Raw genomic sequence first — 22810 nt, forward strand, 5'->3', positions numbered from 1 at the left:
TATCTCTCTCTCTCTCTCTCTCTCTCTATATATATATATATACTGTATATACACCCAGACTTAGTTAATAGCTCATAATAGATGCAAAATGTCAACATTTAAACCAAGACTTACTCCCGGCTACCAATTCTGTTGTGACTTTCTTGTAAGCTAAAGGATTGGTTGTCCTTAATCACCGCTAAAAGCCGGCAGAGTGACTCAGACAACGAAAAGAGATATGCCATGTTATGCAGCTCTATCCCAGTCTAAATGACCGACCCAACACTCCTAACTACAACACTGCTCTTTATATCCCAACATGCTTTCCCAATTATTGCAACAGAAGGTCAAAAGGGTGATCGAGTACACAGCAACTCATACATCTCAAGGACAGGGATGACGGCAGAGAAAAGGGCACCCGCACACAAGCAATCACAGACGATGTCAGTCACGTCACCCAAAATTACACATTCATCATCAGAAAATCGAAGTCCAAAAAAAAAAACAGGCTGGGGGCGAAGGGCTCCAAGCAATTAATTCTTGACTGTTTTGTCATACAACCCTGAAGTGTCAAGGTTTTTCATCTCTGATCTGAGTACTGCAGTGGCAAAATGTGAGAAAACTAAAATAGCACTTCTTTGCACGACTGACAGATAATACACAGCCAATTATGTCATGTTGCTGATTGGCCTATCTTTCAGAGAGCATTTCCTCTGCCCTCGTGAAAGAAAGAACATGTGTGCTGCCATACTGTAGTTGCTACATGTGTAAGAGGATGTTTTTTTAAGGGCTGGATCTCTAAATGTCATGTTTTGTCCTGTGATTGTTAAAGCCCAGCATGTATTTTATCTCACTGCTGCAGTGTGACAAGTCATAATTTCCACGTCTCAGGCTCCTCCCCTATGTCTTTTTATACACATCTTTCTCTGGAAATTCCCCTCTTTTCACTTGTTCTCTCTACCTAACCCTCCGCCTGCTCCTCTTCATCTCTCTTCACCCCAACCCGCTCTCTGTCACTATCACCATCCTCATGCATCTATTTTTGGGTGTTCATCTCGACCACCTGCAAACCCTCTAATTAGTTCACATCTGTGTCTGAGCCGCACCATCTCAAGCACACATTCACTGATACAATACAAATGTGCATGCATGAAAAGCCCTACACAGTACTACACATGTGCACAACCTACTCCACAAATATTATATAATTTTTCTCTGTCAAAGTTTCAAAAGACACTAAAAAGAAGAAGATGATCGAAAAATCGAAAAATGTAACTGGCTTTCTGCTAATATTATTGTAATCTACCATTTTTCCAGACGCACTCTAATGATGAAAATTACACACCATGGAATTTCCTAATAAGACTTGTCAGGTCTTTTTTCTTGTTGTTGTTGATCATGTTGTTCTAACTGCTTCTGCTGCTAATGAGCCAAATGAGATTTTTTTCAGCCATACTTATTGAAAGTGTCCTCATAGTAACCACGGTGCTCGTGTGTATGTCTCTGCAGGGCTGCGCAGTAGTTACTCTTGCAGTGTCTGCAGTGTGGTCCTCAACTCCATCGAGCAGTACCATGCACACCTCCAGGGCTCCAAGCACCAGAACAAGTGAGTACAACTACTTGACTGACGATCCATCCGTTCATCCGAAATGCGAAGAAAGAGAGACTTTCTGAAACAGACAATCCGACAATCACGTCCACTTCGTGCAGCGATTGCCGAGATGGGTGGAGGTGTGAAAGGAGGTAGGTTTGAACTTCACTCTCAATACATTGACGTGGTGCTATGAAGACACACAAAGACACAAGCACTCTGAGACATCAGGGGGGGAGGGGGGGGGGGGCAGTGCAGTCAGGAGGAGGCTATGGTGACAGGCTTTTATCGCCTACCAGTGCAGCCGTTTGAAACATGTACGACGCTATTGAACTGACAATCCTTTTCCTGTTCTCCCCCATAGAGGTGATGTATATGAAGTCTCACTACAATCAATCAATTCATCAATCAAACTTGTATTACAGACTCAAGGTCCAGATAGTACAAAACATTAAAATATAATAAAATACAGACAAAATCACAAGTAAAAATCAAATAATGGAAAATAAATGGTATAATAACTGGGAAATAAATGGTATAATAACTGGATAATATGTATACAAATATACTACAGTCATTGTCTGATATATTATGTTCGTCAATTAATTGTTAGTTTTGTTTCATGCATAGATGGCAGAAGATTCTGTTGCAAGTGCTAAACCAGGTCGAGTAAGAATGGGTATCGTACAAGCAGAGGGCTAAAACACGAGGCACAGTTGGCATGGTTTGTGATTAAGATATTTCCAAAGATCATTATATTTGTATACCTATTATCCAGTTATTATACCATTCATTTTCCAGACAAGGAGATTATAGCCTTAGTATTGTATCTGGTTTGGTGGACTATGAAACAAGGAAGCGATTGAGAGACTGCATTATATGTTGTTTGTATTACAATAGATTAAGTAGGGCGACATTTGAAATAACTAATGAGTGAAACAGAAAAGATGACATTTATTTGATGAAATACATTTATAATACACACACAAGCGTGTAGAGCAGACTCGGGCAGCGTGGCGGGAACAGGTTTATTTATTATGAAGAATGACAGTTGCACAATGAGATTATATCATTTTTTATGACTGATTTTAGAAAATGTAATCACAGCCAATGTGAATATGTGTATGGAATACATTAACCATGAGATGGCTTTGAGCAGGCTACTACAGGCGCTGTTGTGGCATGTCTGCATGTAAGTGTCTCTTTGTATTTACAGCAATGTAATTTACATTAAGTGTGTTACCAGTATTTGTTAGATAAAAGGTTGCTTGAGGATAGAAGTTTATTGTTGCGGCATATCAGCTGAAATGTCTGTATGTATCCGCCCTAAAGCACAACTTGTCTGTGCTGCACAAACCAAACAAGTTAACCGTTAGCAAGTGAGAACAACAATGGCAATAACAATGATGAGAAAGGCAGAGAGGTGAGGAGCACAAGACACGGAAAAGAAAGTATATAGGATATATTTTCTTTTAGCAAAGGGGGAATTCCAAATGCTTCTATACACTATTTAGAAGAAAGAGCATAAGCATATAATATGTATATGGTAATCATCAGGCATGTGCACATATAGACCCCTAGTGGTGCTCAAGCACCTGCCCTTTTGCCCTGGATGAGAAAAGTGCCCTTTCTGCTGGAGACACTTTTTATCTTTATTAATAAGTATTTAAGAATAAAAATTAGTCTCTATCATCAATTCCCCCAAAATGTGTTTTGATATCTGATTTATTTGAGTTCTTGTGAGAATTTCGCCCCGACATGCTCCGCGGCGCTCACGAGCCCCCGCCGCGCCCCACCCTCCTCCTCCTCCACTTAGTGCTCTCGCAGTGCTCCTCGCGCCACCAAACGGGTGCACCTCCTTCTCCTCTGACCCGCACCATCAGACACACAGGTCATGACGGTGTTTGTCCCCTGACGTTGTTTGGTGATAAATTTACCACGTGAGAGAGAGAGATACAGGCAGGTATCTGTTTTGTGTTTTATAAATGCCATTTAGACAATTTCGAAAGTATTTTGAATTTATTAATTAATTTTATAAATGTCACAATAATTCACAGCTAGAACAGAGCAGCTAAACTATGCTAACAATAGCTCTCGGTGTCATGCTATCCATGTGCCACATTGTTGTATGCGGTAAGTTTCTCTTTGTTTGGTCTGTTCCAGTTTTACAGAGATCAATCTTGTATGAGTAATTGCAGAAGCTGAAAAGAGTAAACACAAGAAAAAACAACACGTGTAAAGGCTTCTTACTAACCAAGAGTGATATCATGCCGGGAAATATCAGATTGAGGCTTTATAACGTTTTTACAGAAGTTGTATATTTCCCGGCATGACCGAACGGTCGTAAGTTGTTTATGATATGGCATTTTTCCTCTCCTATCATTTTGTAAATGAAAATAAATTGTAATTGTGAATAGAAAACATGTCATTTTATTCAACTTTCATGTCTTCTCATGACACAATGTGTTTCAAGTGTTGCTAGCAACCAATTACTTAACTTCAAGTTACAGTGATCAAAATAAAAATCATTTTGGTGATGGGTGCCCTTTTTTTGGGTTTGAGCACCTGCCCCCCAAAATGTCTGTGCACGTGCCTGGTAATCATCATGTTTTCTCTGTTAGCTATATAGACTCAGTGTGTGCTAAAAATAGACACTGGTAATACAATACCTCTTCTCCTGTTTGTTTTGATTTATATATGCATTACCCCGAGAATGAATCACGCATTAACATGACTTATTATGAGTTATTCTCAGACCGATAACAATGTTTGTTGTGTGTAGAGGGAGCATGTATTGTTGCGACGCTGTCCTGGGTGCTGAAACACAGCAGAGGAGATTGATAGACAGACAGGTAGGGCTGGCTGAGAATTCAATACGATTCTTTTTCACCTTTCAATGGAATTGTATCATGATGAAAGCCCACATATTCTCCCTGTAGCAGTGTGGGTTCCGTCTGGGTTCTCCGGCTTCTTACCACAGTCCAAAAACAATCAAAAAAAACTATATATGATAAGCGGATTGGATAATTTCATGGAATGTGGTTATTACAAAGAGGTAATTTATTGAATTAGCTAAATAACTCATTGTAAATCATTAAAATGAGCAATCTCCAGCCCTACTCCACAATTTTTTTTAATTTAATTTGTTTGCATAGGCTACTGTCATGATCTGGAGTTTGTGTCTCGTCTTGTTTTGAAGTCCTTGTGTCGTCTGTCTCCCTGTGATTGTCTGCCCTGGTCCTGATTGTTTCCTTCTGTGTGATTGCTGGCCCCGCCCTCATTGTGTTCACCTGTGTCTCGTTCCCCGTTGTCCAATCACCTCCACCTGCCTGTGTATGTAAACCCTGTTAGTCTCATTCCCAGTGTGGCTTCGTACTGTTTGGTCCGCGTGTTTGTCGTCCTGTTAGTAGTTGGAAATTAAATATTGGTTTTTGCAGAATATGTCGGCGTTTGGGTCCTCTCTCTCTGCGACATCCGTGACTTATCATGACAGGCTACAGTATATGTATTAACAAGCAAAATAGTTTTCATAAGCTATTGCTGCAATTCATTTGTCGTGAATATTGCAATTCTTTGTTGCCATTTGCGTATCATTCATAAGACAAATCCTTGAAGTCTGAGTTCTTTGTCCTCCTCTCTTAGTCAATAATAGCAACATGATGTACAATATCAGTAAAAAATGGACGCTAGTTTTGAAGAAAGTTAGACAGCTTGTGTTGTTGTCATCTCCCCTCCCACTCACGTTTTAATGCACCAGCGTATACTGGGACTCAAGTGCAGCAGGTTATTTAACTCCAAACACAACCTGCTACGAGAAGGAGACAAACTAGCAGCTGTATATCAGTTGGAAGAGGTTCTCTCTCTCTCGTCTCCTCTGTATGTAAGCGAGCATATATGTTCATTTTGTGTGAGAGAGCATCACAATTGCTCCTCTTCATCAAAGCCTTGAGTGTCATTTCATATTTCTCACGGAAGCGTCGAAGCCCTAAACGGGTAATTGGGACAGCCGTACATAAACCTTTAACATGTTTTATTTAAGGACACCATTCCATTATCCAAACCGCTTATCCTTCTTTAGGGTTGCGGGGCGCTGGAGCCGATCCCAGCTGACATTGGGCGAAGGCAGGGTTCACCCTGGACAGGTCGCCAGTCCATCTCAGGGCACATAGAGAGACAGACAATCATTCATGCTCACATACGGTCAATTTAGAGTTCAATTAATCTGAGCTGCATGTCTTTGGACTGTGAGAGGAACCCGGAGGGAACCCACGCTGCCACGAGGAGAACAAACTCCACACAGAAGGACCGCCCAGGCCGGGAATTGAACCCGTGGCCCTCTTGCTGTGAGACAACAGTGCTAGCCAATACACCACCATTATTTTTTTTAACCCTTGTGTCGCTTTAGGATTAATTTGACCCCATTCAATGTTTAATGTCGGTGTTCTTTCGGTAGTCAACAAACAAACATAAAGTGCCTCACACTTAAACTTGGAAAACAATATTAATTCTAATAATTTTCTGGAGGTTTTAATTGGGTAAAATATGTTAGTAAATATAAAGGTAACAGGAGGGTGAAACATTGAATCGGGTCAAAATGACCCTAAGGCGACAGGAGGGACACATTTCTTGCTATCAACTCGAGTTAACCTCAAGGAACTTAAAAACTAAATGTTTGTAAATGAGCTAGAGGTGAGGTATAAAAGTCTATACTTGTAAAATTGTGCAGAAAACAGTACAACCTAAGACATTGAAAGGAAAGATTAACCTGAAAGCCAACAGTCAAACTGTTTTTCTCTTACCCAGAATGCCAGCTGTCTATTCAGAGGTCTTCAGTAGGATTTGCTCAGGTGCAGAGATAGCAGCTCACATCAGGACAACGGAACTTAAGTCAAATTTAGTTTTATGGTGGTCAAAAACATCAAAAGCTTCAACAAACACTTTCAGCACCGATGAAAGATTACTTGACATCCAACACAGAAGCTCATCGGATCGTCCTTTCTCAGCAGAGACACTGTACACCTTAGTCACGTGTAGTTTGGAAATGACCGTAACAAATGTTGATGAGTATGAGGAAGGACTAGTTTTTGAGACAACAGGTTACAGAATGAGAATGAGAAGGCACGTCTCCTCGACTAACCCATACCACGAAGCAGGATACTGAATGGATAATGCGGCTCTTCACTCACTCTAAGTCAGCCTGGATGAGGGTGTCAGCTAAACTCCTAAAAAGCCTGATTTTCAAAATGTATATTATATCTCTGCACAGAGGCTCTAAATCCTGGAAAAAGTGCCTCATAACTCTCTCTTTCTGTCAGTTATACTGTCGTAAAGCAGAAAAGAGGGCGAGGAGAGAGTAAGCAAGACTGATGGATACAAGGGAGACAGTACATGCACCAGAGACAGAAAGGCATGTCACGTTAAAGACAGAGGCAACACAAATACAACAAGTTAGGGATGGAAAGAACAAAAGAAGGTAAAACTACATTGTGACTGAGACAAAATATCCTTCAATTGAACTGAAAAGTGGAGCCAGAGTGATAAGAAGCAGATTTAGAGTGTAAATTGAGGCGAACCCAACCGTTGCTGCTTTGGATGGAGAGGACATTGACGAATAGAGGGCAGTGAGAGACAGACAGACAGAGGGATCCTCCTCTGTTGCTCTCCTCCAGGTTTCTTCCCTTTTTTCCCCAAAAGTTTATTTTTTTGTTTTCCCTGTGTCCGATGTGTTTTTTAGGGGCAGGGGTCAGGTCTACAGATTGTAAAAGCACTCGAGAAGATTGTATTTGTGAAATTATTGGGGCCAAATAAACTGAATTGAATTGAATACCAGGTACCAGGGAGATTTACTGAGTAGGTAATAATAGGTCACTGGTTAGAAGAGGAGAAAGTACCTCATCCACCTTATCAGAAAGGCTTATGGGAAGTATTCTGAAGTGGAGGAAGTTTGGTGGAGAAGTGTGCAGAGCTTCATTCTTATTATAGGATATAACACTGACATATTGTCACACAATGAGTGTTTGGTGACATCTTAAAGTAAAACCAGTCTCATGCTGACGTTGTGGGTAAAAGTGGTTATTTTCAAATGTTTTACCAAAAGAAGAGGAGCACAGGAGATATTACAGGCACGTTTGGAAAGAACTTAATCACCCCAGCTCACTAAAAAAGTAGAAACGGACAACTCCCTGCACGTTGGTTTCAACCCAAGAAAGAAAATAATGACTTTTTCTTACAGTATATTGGAAAATATTAAATCAATGTATGATATCCGTTCTTTCCGTGACATCAAGCATTTATCTGCGTCATTTCAAATGTAGTTTGACAGCAAAATAGCAATTTGGTTTGAAGCAATATTGCTTCTCTATTTTTAATGTATGGATTTAGTTAAATTCTCTTGAGCAGCGTCTGCAGGATTGCAGACTTACAGTGTGCATAAAGTGGGAAAAGGTCCATGAGAGAGCCTCAAAGCACAAGTGATTTTACAGTGCAACAGTGCACTTATTTTGCCAACGCACCCTGAATTCAGGTAAGTCCTCGAGGGTGAACATTACACTAGTACTGGAAATAAGACTAGCCAGCTCTGTTGCCCCGCTGGATACATCTTCTGGGAAAAATAAGACAAGACCAAAGGTTCCACCTCATCGACCTCCCTTCCTCTGCCTTCACCCAGCCACTGAGGAGAAACACAAGACAAGTAATGTGTGTTAGAAACCGCTTCAGGCGAAGTCTCTCTTACTCACACAGCCTCACCATCAATGTGCATCACATTTTAGCCTCGGCAACACAGGAGTATGTGGGCATGATATGATAGCAAAGAAAGTTCCTTTCACACTTCTGACATGGGAGTGTTAATACTCTCATGCACACACACACACACACACACAAACACTAAGTGTTGGTTTATTTATGCAGACTACGTCATGAGCACATAATTCCTTACCAAGTGTCATTACGGGGTGTTGTGCTGCAAGAAAATGGTGTTTTGTATTTTCTTACAGTTAAGTGTATATGTGTGTAAATGTAGAAACATGTCTGTGAGCACTTATGTGAAAGAGGCTATTGAGAGTGTTCAGTTCATATCTCTGGGTTGTTTACAAGGTGGACAAGGCTTATCTTAAGTGACGCGAAATCTTCCACCCTAACTTTGAATGAGTGTGTGTGTACTTTTCTGGGTGCTGTGTGTGCTGTGTGTTCTTTCACACTCAGGATGAGCTCTGTCTTGTGTAAGGAGCTTTCGAGAGGAGATGAAAGCACAGCTGACAGCGGCAGGGGATTAGCTCTCACCGAAGAAACATCGATGAAAAATGTGTATTTCTGTCTATTTATGCGTGTGTGTGATATTTGGCATTATGAATGTCAGAAGAGGGACCAAGAGGGAATATCCAGGCAGAGATACTCAGGTGCAAGACACAACTAGGTCACTGCAGGGCACAAAGGTGGTCTGCTCACAGTTAGTCTCCAAATAAACCGCTTCTTCCTCTTTTTCACTTTTCATGTCAATATTGACATAAAAAGTGAACAAGAGTGAGATATTTACGTGGAGCCTAACCGTGTGCAGACCTCCTTCGCTTCCTGGTAATAGGAATGCGACATTATAAAATAACTACAAGTGTCTCTCTTCTTTAAACAGCCGGATGCATCTATCTGCCAGTTCTCCGTATCTGTATCGTGGATCTGCTTCATCCACAATCAGCTGCAGGTCATTCGAAACGCTGACGACTCCACACAGTCACTGCTGACTGGCTGTTGTAATATGTTGTAATTGGAACCTGTACATGATGATGACAGAAGAGATATAACTAGATAAACTTGGCAGAACATGTTCACAGTTTATAGTGTGTTGCAATTAAGCCAATGCACTTAGCTGGCACGCAGACAGGGACACAGGTGGGAGGCACAGAATTATACCAGATAGATACATATTAAATCCCAAAGTCGGTTTCTTTTCGAGAAAAAACGTATTGCTATTTTGAAAAAAAGTGACAATTGAAGATTGAACATGAGGCTATCAGAGAGGAGTTGAATTTGTTTATCAGTCCTACTAAAGATGTAAAGATCTGATTCCAGCTGGTGACCAGCTTGAGGTTCATTTTTTCCCGCCTATCGGCCAAATTAAGTCTTGCATCATATCGACTGAGGCGATCGGATGACTCAAATCCAAAAACATCATCATCCTCCTTTAATATTTAAAGGAGAAGCGACCAAATTACGCTTTTTAAAGTTACTGCGAGGAGCATTTTGGTTCTTAACCGGTCTCTGTTTAGTCTTGATCCTCTATAGACCTCAATCAGTAAACCAGACCATCAGAGAGAAGATGATTCTGTATATTCCTTCTATCATATATATTCACCGGGTCCAACTACATACAACTTTAGACAGAGCAAAGCTCCCTAAGCACATACATAACATAAAGATTAGTTACAGTGACTCTGGATCAGCAAAGAGTAAAAGAAAAGAACTGACCGAATAAAAACGAAACTAGAATTACCGCCTCCCACCAACCAAAACCTCATCGTCATTTTATCCAATTCGACATGTGTGTGAAATTGTCATTATTACATTGATTATTATTGTCAGGTTCAGGTCAGAGTAACCTTCAACCTACTAATTCTCATCATTGAATTTGTGCCAAATTTGACAAAAATCCGCTCGAGCCGTTCCTGAGACAAGTGGAGAACTTGATGCCTCTGGCCTTACACATTTGCTTCTGTGATCCTGAACGTGACATGAACTCCAACCAGCCGCTCCGTTGTTAAATCGGACTACACTTTTCTCTCAGGGAGCAGATGGTACCATTTTTCTAAATTGCCCTGAAGCTCACGTTTCTAAACCCCACAAACATAAAAAGTACCTCCGCGTTCGTAAGAGTCTCATCTCTCTCACGATGTCAAGATGGTTTTAGTATAAGTGGGCCGGGTCTGACTGGTGCTTTTGTTGAAAATCACTGTCTGTCTTGTTAATTCTGCCTCTTAAACGTGTGTGAGTGTGTGTGTGTGTGTGTGTGTGTGTGTGTGTGTGTGTGTGTGTGTGTGTGCTTGTGTGTGTGTGTCAGCTCCACAGTCAAGACCCTCATGGTCATATTTTAAACTCCACAAACATAACAAGCATATCAATGTGTTCGGCAAAGTCTTTCTTCTCTGTTGATAATTTAATTTGGTGATTTGACTCGTGTTTTTTGCCTTGGAAGGCGGACTTTAACAGGTGGTTTTGTAGATAATCCAACACCAGTCTTAAAATCTAGTCTTCGCCATATACTATACCTCAATAACCTCAATAATACACCTTACTGCTGGTAATGTTAGCGTATATTTATAATGTACCTCAATAACACATCTTACTAATAGTCATGCTAACGTATATATAATGTACCTCAATAACCTCAATAATACACCTTACTACTAGTAATGTTAGCATGTATATAATGTACTTCAATAACCTCAATAACACATCTTACTACTAGTCACAGTTAGAGTATATATAATGTACCTCAATAACACATCTTACTACTAGTCATGTTAGAGTATATATAATGTACCTCAATAACACATCTTACTACTAGTCATGTTAGTGTATATATAATGTACCTCAATAACCTCAATCATACTTCTTGCTACTGGTTAATAATGTGGTACATATTTCCTGTCGCGGTCGCTACTGCACATGTGCATCTGTCATCTCTCTTTTAGCCTCTTGCATCATCAGCTCCGGAAATAAATAACATGTTTCATGAATTTTTTTAAAGAAAGGGGGTAAAACACAATTGTAAAAGAAAACCTAGCCGCCATGCCAAATAAATGTAAGATTTTTTAAATATCATATACTATTTTTCCTTTTAAAATTGTTTTAAAATACGTTCCTTAAATTAGTAGCCCGATGTGGCATTTTACTTGTTGTTGAGCCTTGACTAGCAAAAATTATATTAAACATATACTTATCTATAAAAGTAGTAATGGAGGCGGTATAAGAGATGTTGACCTCACAGTTTAAAGCCTTCATTTTGTATTTCCAACATTGGTAACACGTGTGGATACTTGGAACAATGTTGGAAATATGGATTCCATTGTTTACTACATTTTGTAAAATAAATTATAAAAGAAATGTTTTTTTGAATAATGTAAGTCATTGTAATTGTGTTATTCTGCACTAAAGATATTATAGTTCTCTCTACTTCTAGTCAGGATGTTTCCACAGAGGAACAATACTTTTATTGCAGTGATATAATATATATAAATATATATATATATATAATATATAATCCCTTTTTGTGCAGTGTTTTTCAGCAGCGGCGGCCGGTTTGGCCATAAAAGGTGGTTAAATACGACGGTGATGAATGAGATTTTGATAAGCTGTTCATCTGGGTGCGTGCGTGAGTGTGTGCGCATGTGTATAAACGGTACACTATATATCTGCCAACATCAATGCCGGTAACTGCATATCGGCAGTTAGGTTCTATTATATCGATCCTTTTCTGCGTGACTCAACATTGTTCCTGTTAATATGATCTGATCCAGTGTTGACACTGTCATGACTTGTCACGGTTGTCGCAGCGAGAGAGGACCCAAATGCCGACATTACTGCAAAAACCAATCTTTAATCCAACAAACCAGAACGGCCTACAAAAACGCAGACCAAACAGTACGAAGCCACACTGGGAATGAGACGAACAGGGTTTACATACACAGGCAGGCGGAGGTGATTGGACAACGGGGAACGAGACACAGGTGGACACAATGAGGGCGGGGCCAGCAATCACACAGAAGGAAACAATCAGGGCCAGGGCAGACAATCACAGGGAGACAGACGACACAAGGACTTCAAAACAAGACACAAAACGAGACACAAACTCCAGATCATGACAGACACAGAGCTCAGAGAATATCCTCAAGGCTATGGTGGCTTTTCTGCAATAATCACAGGCCTGACAAGTTTAGACCAAGTATGCATTCAAATATATTTCTAAAAACAGAACCAAACAAGAGAGGGCACTAATTAGCTCCTTGGAGTCCACAAGAGAAAACACAGAAACTAGTAAAGCATAGTTTACTTGACGGGAACTGTCAGCAGGGTTGTATCTCGGATCAATGACACTGCGTGTCGTTAACTACGCGTATAACATTATTAATGTTCACATCGCTCACTCGGATTGTAAGGCCTTTGCTCTCTGCATGCTTTTTTGTTATGCAACTTCTGACCTCTGGTCTGCTTTTGTGTGTATTTATGTGTATAGCATGTGCTTGTGTATGAGTGTGAGTGTGTTTGTGTGATGTCGATGTTGATGTTAACGCAGGCCCCAAGGGTACAATGGGAATTCGGGACAATCCATTTAGCCTACTCACCCCGGTAACTATCCAGCATCAGTATCACAGAGGACACATACACACAAACTACAAAATAAACTAACGGCGGGACGGAGAGAGCCACGAGTGTGAAAGATAGAGGGCTCGGTGAAAAGTATACTCTGAATGCAAATGGTTGAACTGTCGACCTGCTAATAGGGCGGGCTTGCTGGCTGTATGTGTTTCATGGTAAAGTATATGTGTGTGTGCCCTCTGACGACTTCAGGCAAGGTCAACGGTTGATTTAGGACTGTTGCAGGTCAGCTGTCCTCTCACACGCCTCCTCTGTCACACCTGAAAACACATACGTGCAGGCTCGCGCCCTCATCTGCCCCAAAGACACTTCTCGTTATCAAAAATCCCATGAATACAGTTTTTGTTCACACACACGGACAAACACTCCCCTGAGCAGATCTGTCTGATATATTAATACGGTGAGGGCAGTAAAGGGGCGGATCACGCCTGAATCATGACTCACAGATTAGCTCCCTTAGCAACCACCACTGCCGGACTGCATTTACCTGGTGTTCGCACAAATACACACACACACACACATGCACACAGCAGGGCCAAGGTGACCTTCTCATCCTCACAAACCATTTCATTGGATACAAAGGCACTCTACCCTCGTCCTCGTATATCTCACATCCCAGGTGTGTGGCCCTGGGGCAGATTATTGGATTAATTTATGAACACTCACAGATCGTAACCCTTCTTTTAGCCCATCACCTGTCTCACCTTCAGCTTCCCTGCATTGCACTGTCCTTGTCTCCGTCACCTCTCCTGCCCTCCTCCTGTGATTTCTCATCTTGCACCTCCTTGCTCCGGCACTGATTGAATCCAAATTTTTATTTTAGCAATCTACACAATGTTTATGAAGAATTATGTGCAAAGTGCTGTCCGTGCAAGGTAGCATTATGCATGCAAAATACAAGAAAGTGCTGCTTATACAGCCGACGCTCACAGTACAGTCAAAATCATCCCATCATTCTTTGTGTACCCATAAAATATAATCGGGGGACATTTTCAAAACAATACACGGATAACAGTGAAATCTGCTACTTCAAATGTATGTTATCGAACAACTGAATCAAAAGGCAACTTATATTTCTTCTGGCATTATGAAGTGTCCTTGCTACAAAGTTCTGAAACCATTAATCAATTAATGGATCAACTGACAACCTATTAATCTACCTGCCCGACATTTGTTGGCTCAAGCTCGAGAAAATTTTAACGTTTTCTGAATGCCTTTGTTTTATATTGTTGTAAATGAAATAGCTTCACTTCTAAAGCATGTGCACAGGAAAACATACTGCACCATACACCAATATTATAAATAGTACTCATCTAAAGTATGTAGAATACATTAATAATTCAGATACAAATGCTGGACTGACCTCTTTCCTGAATGGCCTTGCCTAGTTCTCCCTCTCTCCCTCTTTCTGCCCCTCTCTCCTCATGGTGTCCTTCACTCCCTCCTCGCTGCTACCTGTCCCCTCCCAGAGAACAATGCAGGCTCCCAGAGTCCCGCCATCCCAAACCCTCACAGAGTCCCAAGTGCTAGATGAGTCCTGACAGAGCAGACAGGGTGTCGAGGCCACTGTTTTAAGAGCCATTACCACGATAGGAGCTGACAGCTCGGGCGCCTGTGCATCCGTCCCTCTTGCTCTCGCTCCTTCTCAGCGTTGGAAGTGAGTCAGTTGGGCAATGCTCCAAATAGGACACAGTGAAGGAACGGCATTTCAACAAGGACTGTGATTAACATGGCAGAATTTGTTGTGCTGTTTGGGGGACACGTTTTCATTTGAGGAGACAAACATCTTATTCTCACACTGATTGTGTTTGTATCTCCAAACAAACGACAGTCCTGAGTGTATACTGAAGAAAAAATATTCAAAACTGCGTCATGTAACAAAGTAATTTAAAAAAAGTTCTCAGTCTAACAAAAGGAATAATTAGACAAAAGGGTTAGGCCAAAATGAATGAGGTACTGTCTCAATTATTGTTGAGATTTCTGTTGTAATATGCAGGCAATTTAATAAATAAGAACACCTCTGAATGATAACTAAATATTGTTGTTTCGGCTGTACTTTGAAGAACAGCTTGACTCCTTTTATATCCCTCTGTCCCATGGAGCAGTCCAAATAAATGTCATCAAAAAAGACTTCCACAAATATGTGGGTGTTCCTTGGCTTGAGCTACAATCCAATGTATCACTTTGTTTTAATTAAATGTGGCATCTTTGCTTCCTTGCTTTGTTTCATGGCGATAAAGCTACAGAATGCAGCCACAGCGCCTGTCATCATGAAAAACAATCAGCTGCTAAAGAGAAAGGCCAAATCCACACTAATTATTGCATCTTAAACACAAGAGTTTATGCTCATATCTTTCTTCTTTGTTTAAATGTGGATAGCTGCCAGATAGAAGCTGTAATAGACAGCTGTAATTATGAGAAGATTGGGAAACAGGATTATTGGTTTATGCCTCACATTGCAGGAGAGCCGTCATTCCCGGGGAAAGGAAATGTGTTTCCGTGCAGCAGAGCAAAGAAGCCAAAGCAGGGTTGCGGTGCTACATCTCTGTTTGGTTCTGCTATAATAGGAATGCCATGAGAAAATGTGCTTGTGGTTAATATATCAAGACACAGAGATTTACAGGTAAATGAGATTCTTTCCCAGGGACAAAACATGGCAGAAACATGATTTCTTTCCCCCAGTGGGCATGATGTTCCCTGTGGTTAAAGAGACCTGTCTTGTTGGATCTGCTCGTCTCAGAGGAAAACAAGACTAACTAATTATTTCCTGTGTTTTGTTTTCAGCCTGAAGCCACACCAGCAGTAAGCCACAGAGAAAGGCCACACTGGAAAGAAGATAAGACGATTGACTTCAGAAAAAAAAGGACTTGAGTCAGAAAACCGAAGAGTATGAGAAAGTATTGCAGAGTAACTTCAGTGTGTGTGTGTGTGTGTGTAGGTGAGTGTGTGTGTGTGTGTGTGTGTGTGTCTGTGTGTCATGGGCAACCATGCACGTATCTGTAGTATGCAAGTGTGGGTCACTGTGTGTGTGTGATTATTTCTATCTTTGATCTATAAATATATTTCTGAGATTTATTCAGCACCTAAGTGATATGAGTTCTCAACAGCCGGCCGAAGCGGCTGCATATTGCCATATAACTCCAGTGTGAACCACAATCCGAAAACTGAACTGATGTCAGCGTGTTGCCCAGAGTGGTAATAATCATTATAATGATAGTCAAGCAGTAATAATAACTTTGTTACTAGCTGTTCTCCAAGTGCTCTGACAGTGATCCAAATATTGTGTTTTGACATCGTTTTCATATCCAGTAATAGTGGCACATGAAGGGATCACTTTCATACCACTCGAGACATACTCAGGCCCAGACCTTTAAACAAGAAAACTCCCAATGACCTCAGACATTACAGATTGCATGAACTTCCAACTTTAAAAAGTATTTTCGGTTTGAATCATGTGTTAAAAATGCAGTGGATTGACATCACTTCATTTTGAAAACTATCCTGTCATGTATTCCATCGAATCAAAACCTTGAGATGTGGCATGGTTAGAGTACAGAAGGCAGCGGAGAAAAGAAAAGCAGCACAAAGCCTTTTAAACTCTTGCTCTGAGTTGAGGGTCTGTGCAACTTTATGAGTCATCTATCGTTGAAAACATTCCCACGGCACTGAATACTGATGTCAGTTGCATTTAGGAGGTGACGAAGATTATCTTCTCTGTTGAGTTGGGCGACATGTAGATAATACTTTTTTTATTCTATAGATGGAAAAGAAGAAAAAAAGCACTCCCAAACCATGTAGCAGCCAATGTGCAATACAACTGGGATGTAATTCAATGCATGGAAAATGTAAAACGTTGCATTCACTTGCCTTTTTGAAACCTGTTGCTTGCACGTTTTGGTAATAGCGCTGCTTTCTAGTGATAGCTTCGTCTGCATTACTGCACATGCTCACACCTGAGCAAAAAGGTCCACTTTTCAACATCAAACTCATTCTCAAGCTATTAAAACCTTTTGAAACGTATAAATTAGACTAGCCACTACTGTTCTGACACCACTCATTTGTGTGTATTTTGAGAGTGTGTAAAGAGAGTTTCAACAATGGTTTGTAGTGTCGTACGATGAGCTAACAGATGACGCGCTCCTCTTTCCTATGCTGACACTGCGCAGCATTAATCGAGCTGAGGGCAGGACAAAAAAAAGAAAACAGCACTCAATGCTAAGCTATCAGCTGTTTATTCTCTGTAAACACATACGAATGGTTTTATTTATTTATTTTGTGCTTTGTTCATTTCATGGCCAGGAGAGTTAAATACGAGAAACCCGATGAAAAGAGTGTTTTTCTTCTGCAGACATATGTAGGAGTATTAGTTTTATGCAATCACATTGAAATATTAACAACTATACAATAAGGGTTTGAAGTTAAATAATTTAATAAAGCAACAACAAAAAAACCTTTGTGTAAATAAGCAGTAGCTGCAGGTGAAGTTTGTGTTTAAAGACGTACAAGAGTTTTGTATTCATAGTGTTCAACTGTACTAAGTTACAGGACAATAAGGGAAATGGGTTTCTTATAGATGTTATTGAAAAACATGAAATTTGCTGGCACTTAAATAAGAACGAACTGTCTGTTGGTGGGTCATGTTTCTGAAATGATAACCATCAGTTTTCATGAGGACCTTCACATTCACCACAAAGATCATCCCTCGGGGAATGTGACCCTTTTGCCAGCGGATTCTCGAAACAGCAGAAAATAACAATGCGGGACGACAAACTGTTGGATTTTACATGCATTTAAAATAACCAACCCCCCTGTTGTTGCTAATGCTGTAAGAAAAACACAAAAAAAGAAGCCATTTGGCTTTTTTGATGTGCATCATGAATATCTGATGATTTGACTCCTTTCTCTCCAGCACTGATGTTATCACACCAGACACCGGTCTGTGTGTGTGCTGATAGCACAGTCTGTGCAGAGGATGACTGCCATAAGTCACATATTTCACCAGATGTTACATTATATATATATATATATGACAGAGATGTATCTACATGTAGGGATTTTGTGATATGATGCTTGCTGGTGTGTCTGAGTATGTGAAGCTGTCAACTGCACTGGCAGTGGGAGATTCGTGAGCTGTGTAAACACACCTGATGATGTGTATACAATGAAGATGATCTATTTTCTCCTGCGAAAATCCGGAGCTGTTTTTCTTTTTCTGTATTTGCACCACTGTGTAAATGTGTGAAGTTTGCTTTTACTGGCAGCAATAATCTGTTTCCACACATCCACAATGTAAAGCTATGCAGCATCAGCCATACAATAATAGAGATAGAAATTATTACATTTATGAATTAAAATAGACTATTAATTACTTGTAGTGTCTCTATCACTATCATACAGCACCACAAGGTATATTAACAAGAGTTATGAGATGTGGAATATATGAAACAGAAAGCCAATGATATCAATAAATATTTGGTTATAAAGTGGACCAACAGTACAAAATGGGAACAACACAGATAAGTTCGGAAAGTTAGACTTGGCTTCTTGTTCCGCCACCGCCACACATGGTAGAGAAACACGACAGCATTTAATGTGGTTAATGAAGAACCACGAGGTGCAGAACCTAAAGCTCACAGGGAACATGGCGGAAGGCAGAAATGCAACGAAAAAGCAAAGTTGAACATGGACTTTGTTTACATGGACATGTATAACCCATTCATGAGGATATTTCTAGTTATGTGCATATTCAGGATCTGACGTTTTCTTGTGCAAAGACAATATGGGTTATTTCTAACTCTGTATTACATAATAAAAACAAGTAAGAGTGATTGAAACTGATTACTGCGTTACACTATGTAAAGAATATATATTATAGTTTAGCATAGCTTAGTATTGTTTGCATATAGATTATGTGTAAGATGGAAAACACTGAATGGAAGTTAAAATCTCCAGTTGAGCACTCTGGTGTCTGACTGATCTAAAGAAAGATAACAGTGACGCTTGGTGAGGTTCTGTTAGCCCCCCTCCTCCGCATCCACACATTCCGGAGGTGATCACATACAAAGAGCTCTCTATACTCTCAGAGCATAGGAAGGGTCCAGATGTGGCCATTATTCTCCTTTTAGACACTCGAGGTCACTCACTTTCCCCCCCCTTCACCTATCCCCCTCACATGCTCACACACTCACACATGGGAAGAAGCCCCCGGTGTGTGGACGGCCTTCGGAGAAGATCCAGGCCCCATTCCTGAAGAGATAAGGCCCGAAGGAAGTCTTCTTACAAGAGAGGGACTATTAAATCAACTATCTCCTCTTCCCCCACCTTTTCACAACATGTGCACTCATTGGCAGACGAGAAGAACCAATGAAGGAGCAACAACGGCGGAAGCAGAGAAACAAGAGCCAATGAGAAAACCCCACCCCCTTATCTCCTGACGAATCAGAACTGTTCCGTTCGGTTATTTAAAATGGCCGAACACTCTGAACCGGCGTCCTTTCTCCAGCGCTGAGGCCATCGGTCAGAGCTCTGGAGGGGGGTCCATGCATGATGTCTACTTGTATCCTGATTTCTGAATAAAACGCTTATAGATGTAACGTAGAAGTCTACCGCTCTTTCTTCCAGTGAGTGTCGTCCAGGTGGTGTGTCGCTGTCCAACTCCAACAAAATGGTAGCAGACGAATGGTTGTGAAATCCGGTCCAGAGACCTGAGGAGGACGAGCACGAGAGACCCCCGGACGGACCACTGCTTTCAAGGCCCACTCCAAAAAACTGATCAAACACCGGTGTACAAAATAAGGTAGGACTGAACCTATTTATTTTTAAATCAGTCAGATTGAATACTCTAAACTTGATCAGGAGTATTGGATGTGAGTATTGAAACTGCAAAATTTTTGACTTGATTTAAATAATAAAATAAAGCGTAAAAAGGGAAATCACGATACAGTTTGACAGAAAGACGAGGCGGCCTCGCACGTAGAAGACTCTGCAGAGAGCCGGTTCGGAACCGAAGACGAGGCGGCCTCGCACGTAGAAGACTCTGCAGAGAGCCGGTTCGGAACCGAAGACGAGGCGGCCTCGCACGTAGAAGACTCTGCAGAGAGCCGGTTCAGAACCGAAGACGAGGCGGCCTCGCACGTAGAAGACTCTACAGAGAGCCGGTTCAGAACCGAAGACGAGGCGGCCTCGCACGTAGAAGACTCTACAGAGAGCCGGTTCAGAACCGAAGACGAGGCGGCCTCGCACGTAGAAGACTCGGCAGAGAGCCGGTTCGGAACCGAAGACGAGGCGGCCTCGCACGTAGAAGACTCTGCAGAGAGCCGGTTCGGAACCGAAGACGAGGCGGCCTCGCACCAGAACACATGTGTATGCATAAACTGTGAATGAATGTTGAATACCGGTGGTGAATACATGTTGTCAAAGTGGAATCAACAGAGCAGAGTCGAAACCTCACGGTGTCAACGCAAGCTCTAGTCTGTTGAATTGCACGAGTGATAAATGAGGATTTATTGTTCTGAAAGGCACGTTGCTGAGTAAAGAACACATTGTATGGCGATTATGTATTACGTTTAAGAGCAGGTACGAGTTTGAGATTGAGGAGGATACTGAGAAACAACGAGGAAACTCCGCTTAACAAGAGCAGAAACGTAAACACAGGAGGAGGAGACAAGCTGCTGCGCGTCCCCGCGGAGGGCACGCGCCTTCACACAACAGAGTAGCCCCCCTTCCCCACATAGCTGCGCGCGCCGTTTTACACCCTGCAGGCACCCAGAGCAGAATAACAGAGCAAGAACAAGGACGGAAGAATTCCTTTTGAAGATAACTATTAATTAGTAGAGTGTGCGACCATCTTTTACTTTTTGAAATGATGCTTTAAAGAAATGCATTGTTTTGCCAAAGTTTTAATTTTTCTTTAAATTAACTGATCAATTGCCCGGCTAGCTCAGTCGGTAGAGAATGAGACTTCTAATTCAAAGGTTGTAGGTTATTCAGTTTTAAATTGATCCCCTTTATTATTTTATATTTTTATTATAATTTTTCCTCAGTCTCTCTTAAAGATTTGACCCCTTTCAAGCATAACTGCAGTTTTTCCCAGCCACAAGGCACCTCTCTTAGCAGTTCAGATAAAAATAATAAAAGAAAAAACTGAGAAAAAGGTTGATGTTTCTAAGATAATGATGATGCCACCATTTGATGGTGAGGGAGGAGCAGCCTATTTAGGTAGAATCAGAGAGTTGTAGAACGACAAACTAGGGAAAGATTTCCTTGAAGATAGCATGACTGAACAGTTTTTAGGTTATCAATAGAATCATCAGTGACTGTGACCATACAGACCGAGCTGAAAGGGATAGTACTGGACTAAAGTACATGAACTTCTATGACTGGGAAGCTCAGGTCAGACGCCATATAGATAAAAATAAACAAGAGCAGGGAAAAGATGACTTGACCAAAGCAGAAGTAAATGGCACAAGCCACAGTGCAGCAGACAGCAGCACAACCACATGGACCTTAAGTCCCGTATCCAGCTCCTCCTCCAAATCCATAAGCACTGATCTATCAACAGCCACAGCAGGCCACGTTTGCACCGCTTCAAGCTTAGTTCCCTCAAACCTTATGTTCTGCAACAGGCGGGTCAGCAGCCCATAAAGAGGGCCCCACAACAGAGAGATAATATGCATAAAAGAAGCCCGTTCAGGAGTAAGAGGAGTAACAACTGGGGCAACGGAGGCTTTAGACGAGTATTAATAAATTTTTAATTATAGTCAGGCTGGACATTGGGCTAATTTTTGTCCTTATCCACCACAGGGTTAGCAGTCTCAGTCAGAACCACTTCAGTACTCTCATAATGTCTAAACCCCGCCACAACAAGCACCCAACACACAGCCACAGCCACAAGGCAATAGTGATCCACGGCACCAGGCCCGGACCAGAGACACAAAATTAGGCGTGCCCAGATCCAACAGCTGACAGCGAACTGTACTCACTGAACAGAAATGTGCCACACCCACTAGTCACCCAATGATTCAACTGGAGACTAAAGAGACACTGAACAGGAAGCAAAGGGTCCGGTGGGACAGAGTAGATGATGATGACATCACACCTCTGCATGACAACAGCCAGCAGTGGAGACTTTGGTTCAAAGTCCTGCATCCCTACCCGCCACCAGGGGACCAAAGACATTGTGCCCTTAACTCCTCCTTGATACAAGATGAGATCTGAGATCCTGAGGGACTGCCTGCAACACGAGATTGAGGTTCGTGAAGACCCAGCTGAGGAGGCTTGGAGATCTATGCAGAACAGCAAGGAGTAGCAGCGGCCGGTGAATGAACACCAGAGTTGCAGATTGTATGCAGTCGTTGACACCGCAGCTCCACGTCACAGTGTTGGTCCAGAGTGAAGGCACAGAGAAGAACAATGGTGAAAGCAGAGGTTGAGGCTACGGACTGGGTGCACAAACAAAATTAACACTTGCATTACTCCACATTTGAGAATATGTAAAAAATTACACACACATCGGAGGTCCAGTTAATATTAAAAACACATGCTGAGACGCATGCTGAGACACATGCTTACACACACATAGTAGAGAGAACACTGATCATGGGGACACTGACAACATGCGTAACTTATTTCAAGACACTTTTAGGACTAAAGGGTGAACTGATGTGTGACTGATTCCGATAACTCCCGTAGAGATAGAGTTAAAACTGCGTGCGATTCCAATTTAATCGTCACCAGCATCCCTTAAGGATGGAACAGACTGGAGATATATTTTTTTTAATCATAGAATGGTTGTTATAGACAGGTGTACTGGAGAAGACGAGGGCTCCCTGGAATACATTAATTAATTAATCTCCTAAACTTGGAAAATGGGCC

At 41.5% G+C, this 22810-nt stretch overlaps 1 protein-coding gene across 1 annotated transcript in view; it reads left to right on the forward strand.

The window, feature by feature from the left end:
• zgc:171482 (zinc finger protein) overlaps window positions 1–19530 on the forward strand; it is a 51092-nt gene extending 31562 nt beyond the window's left edge. Inside the window, exons 6-7 of the mRNA XM_056435645.1 lie at window positions 1489–1585; window positions 15722–19530. Of these exons, the coding sequence (XP_056291620.1) occupies window positions 1489–1585; window positions 15722–15743 (119 nt within the window). The 3' untranslated portion in view covers window positions 15744–19530. The remainder of the gene's footprint in view (window positions 1–1488; window positions 1586–15721) is intronic.
• The last annotated feature ends 3280 nt before the right edge of the window (window positions 19531–22810 follow it).

The sequence above is a fragment of the Pseudoliparis swirei genome, chromosome 17 (assembly GCF_029220125.1).
Source record: "Pseudoliparis swirei isolate HS2019 ecotype Mariana Trench chromosome 17, NWPU_hadal_v1, whole genome shotgun sequence".
Lineage (NCBI taxonomy): Eukaryota > Metazoa > Chordata > Actinopteri > Perciformes > Liparidae > Pseudoliparis > Pseudoliparis swirei.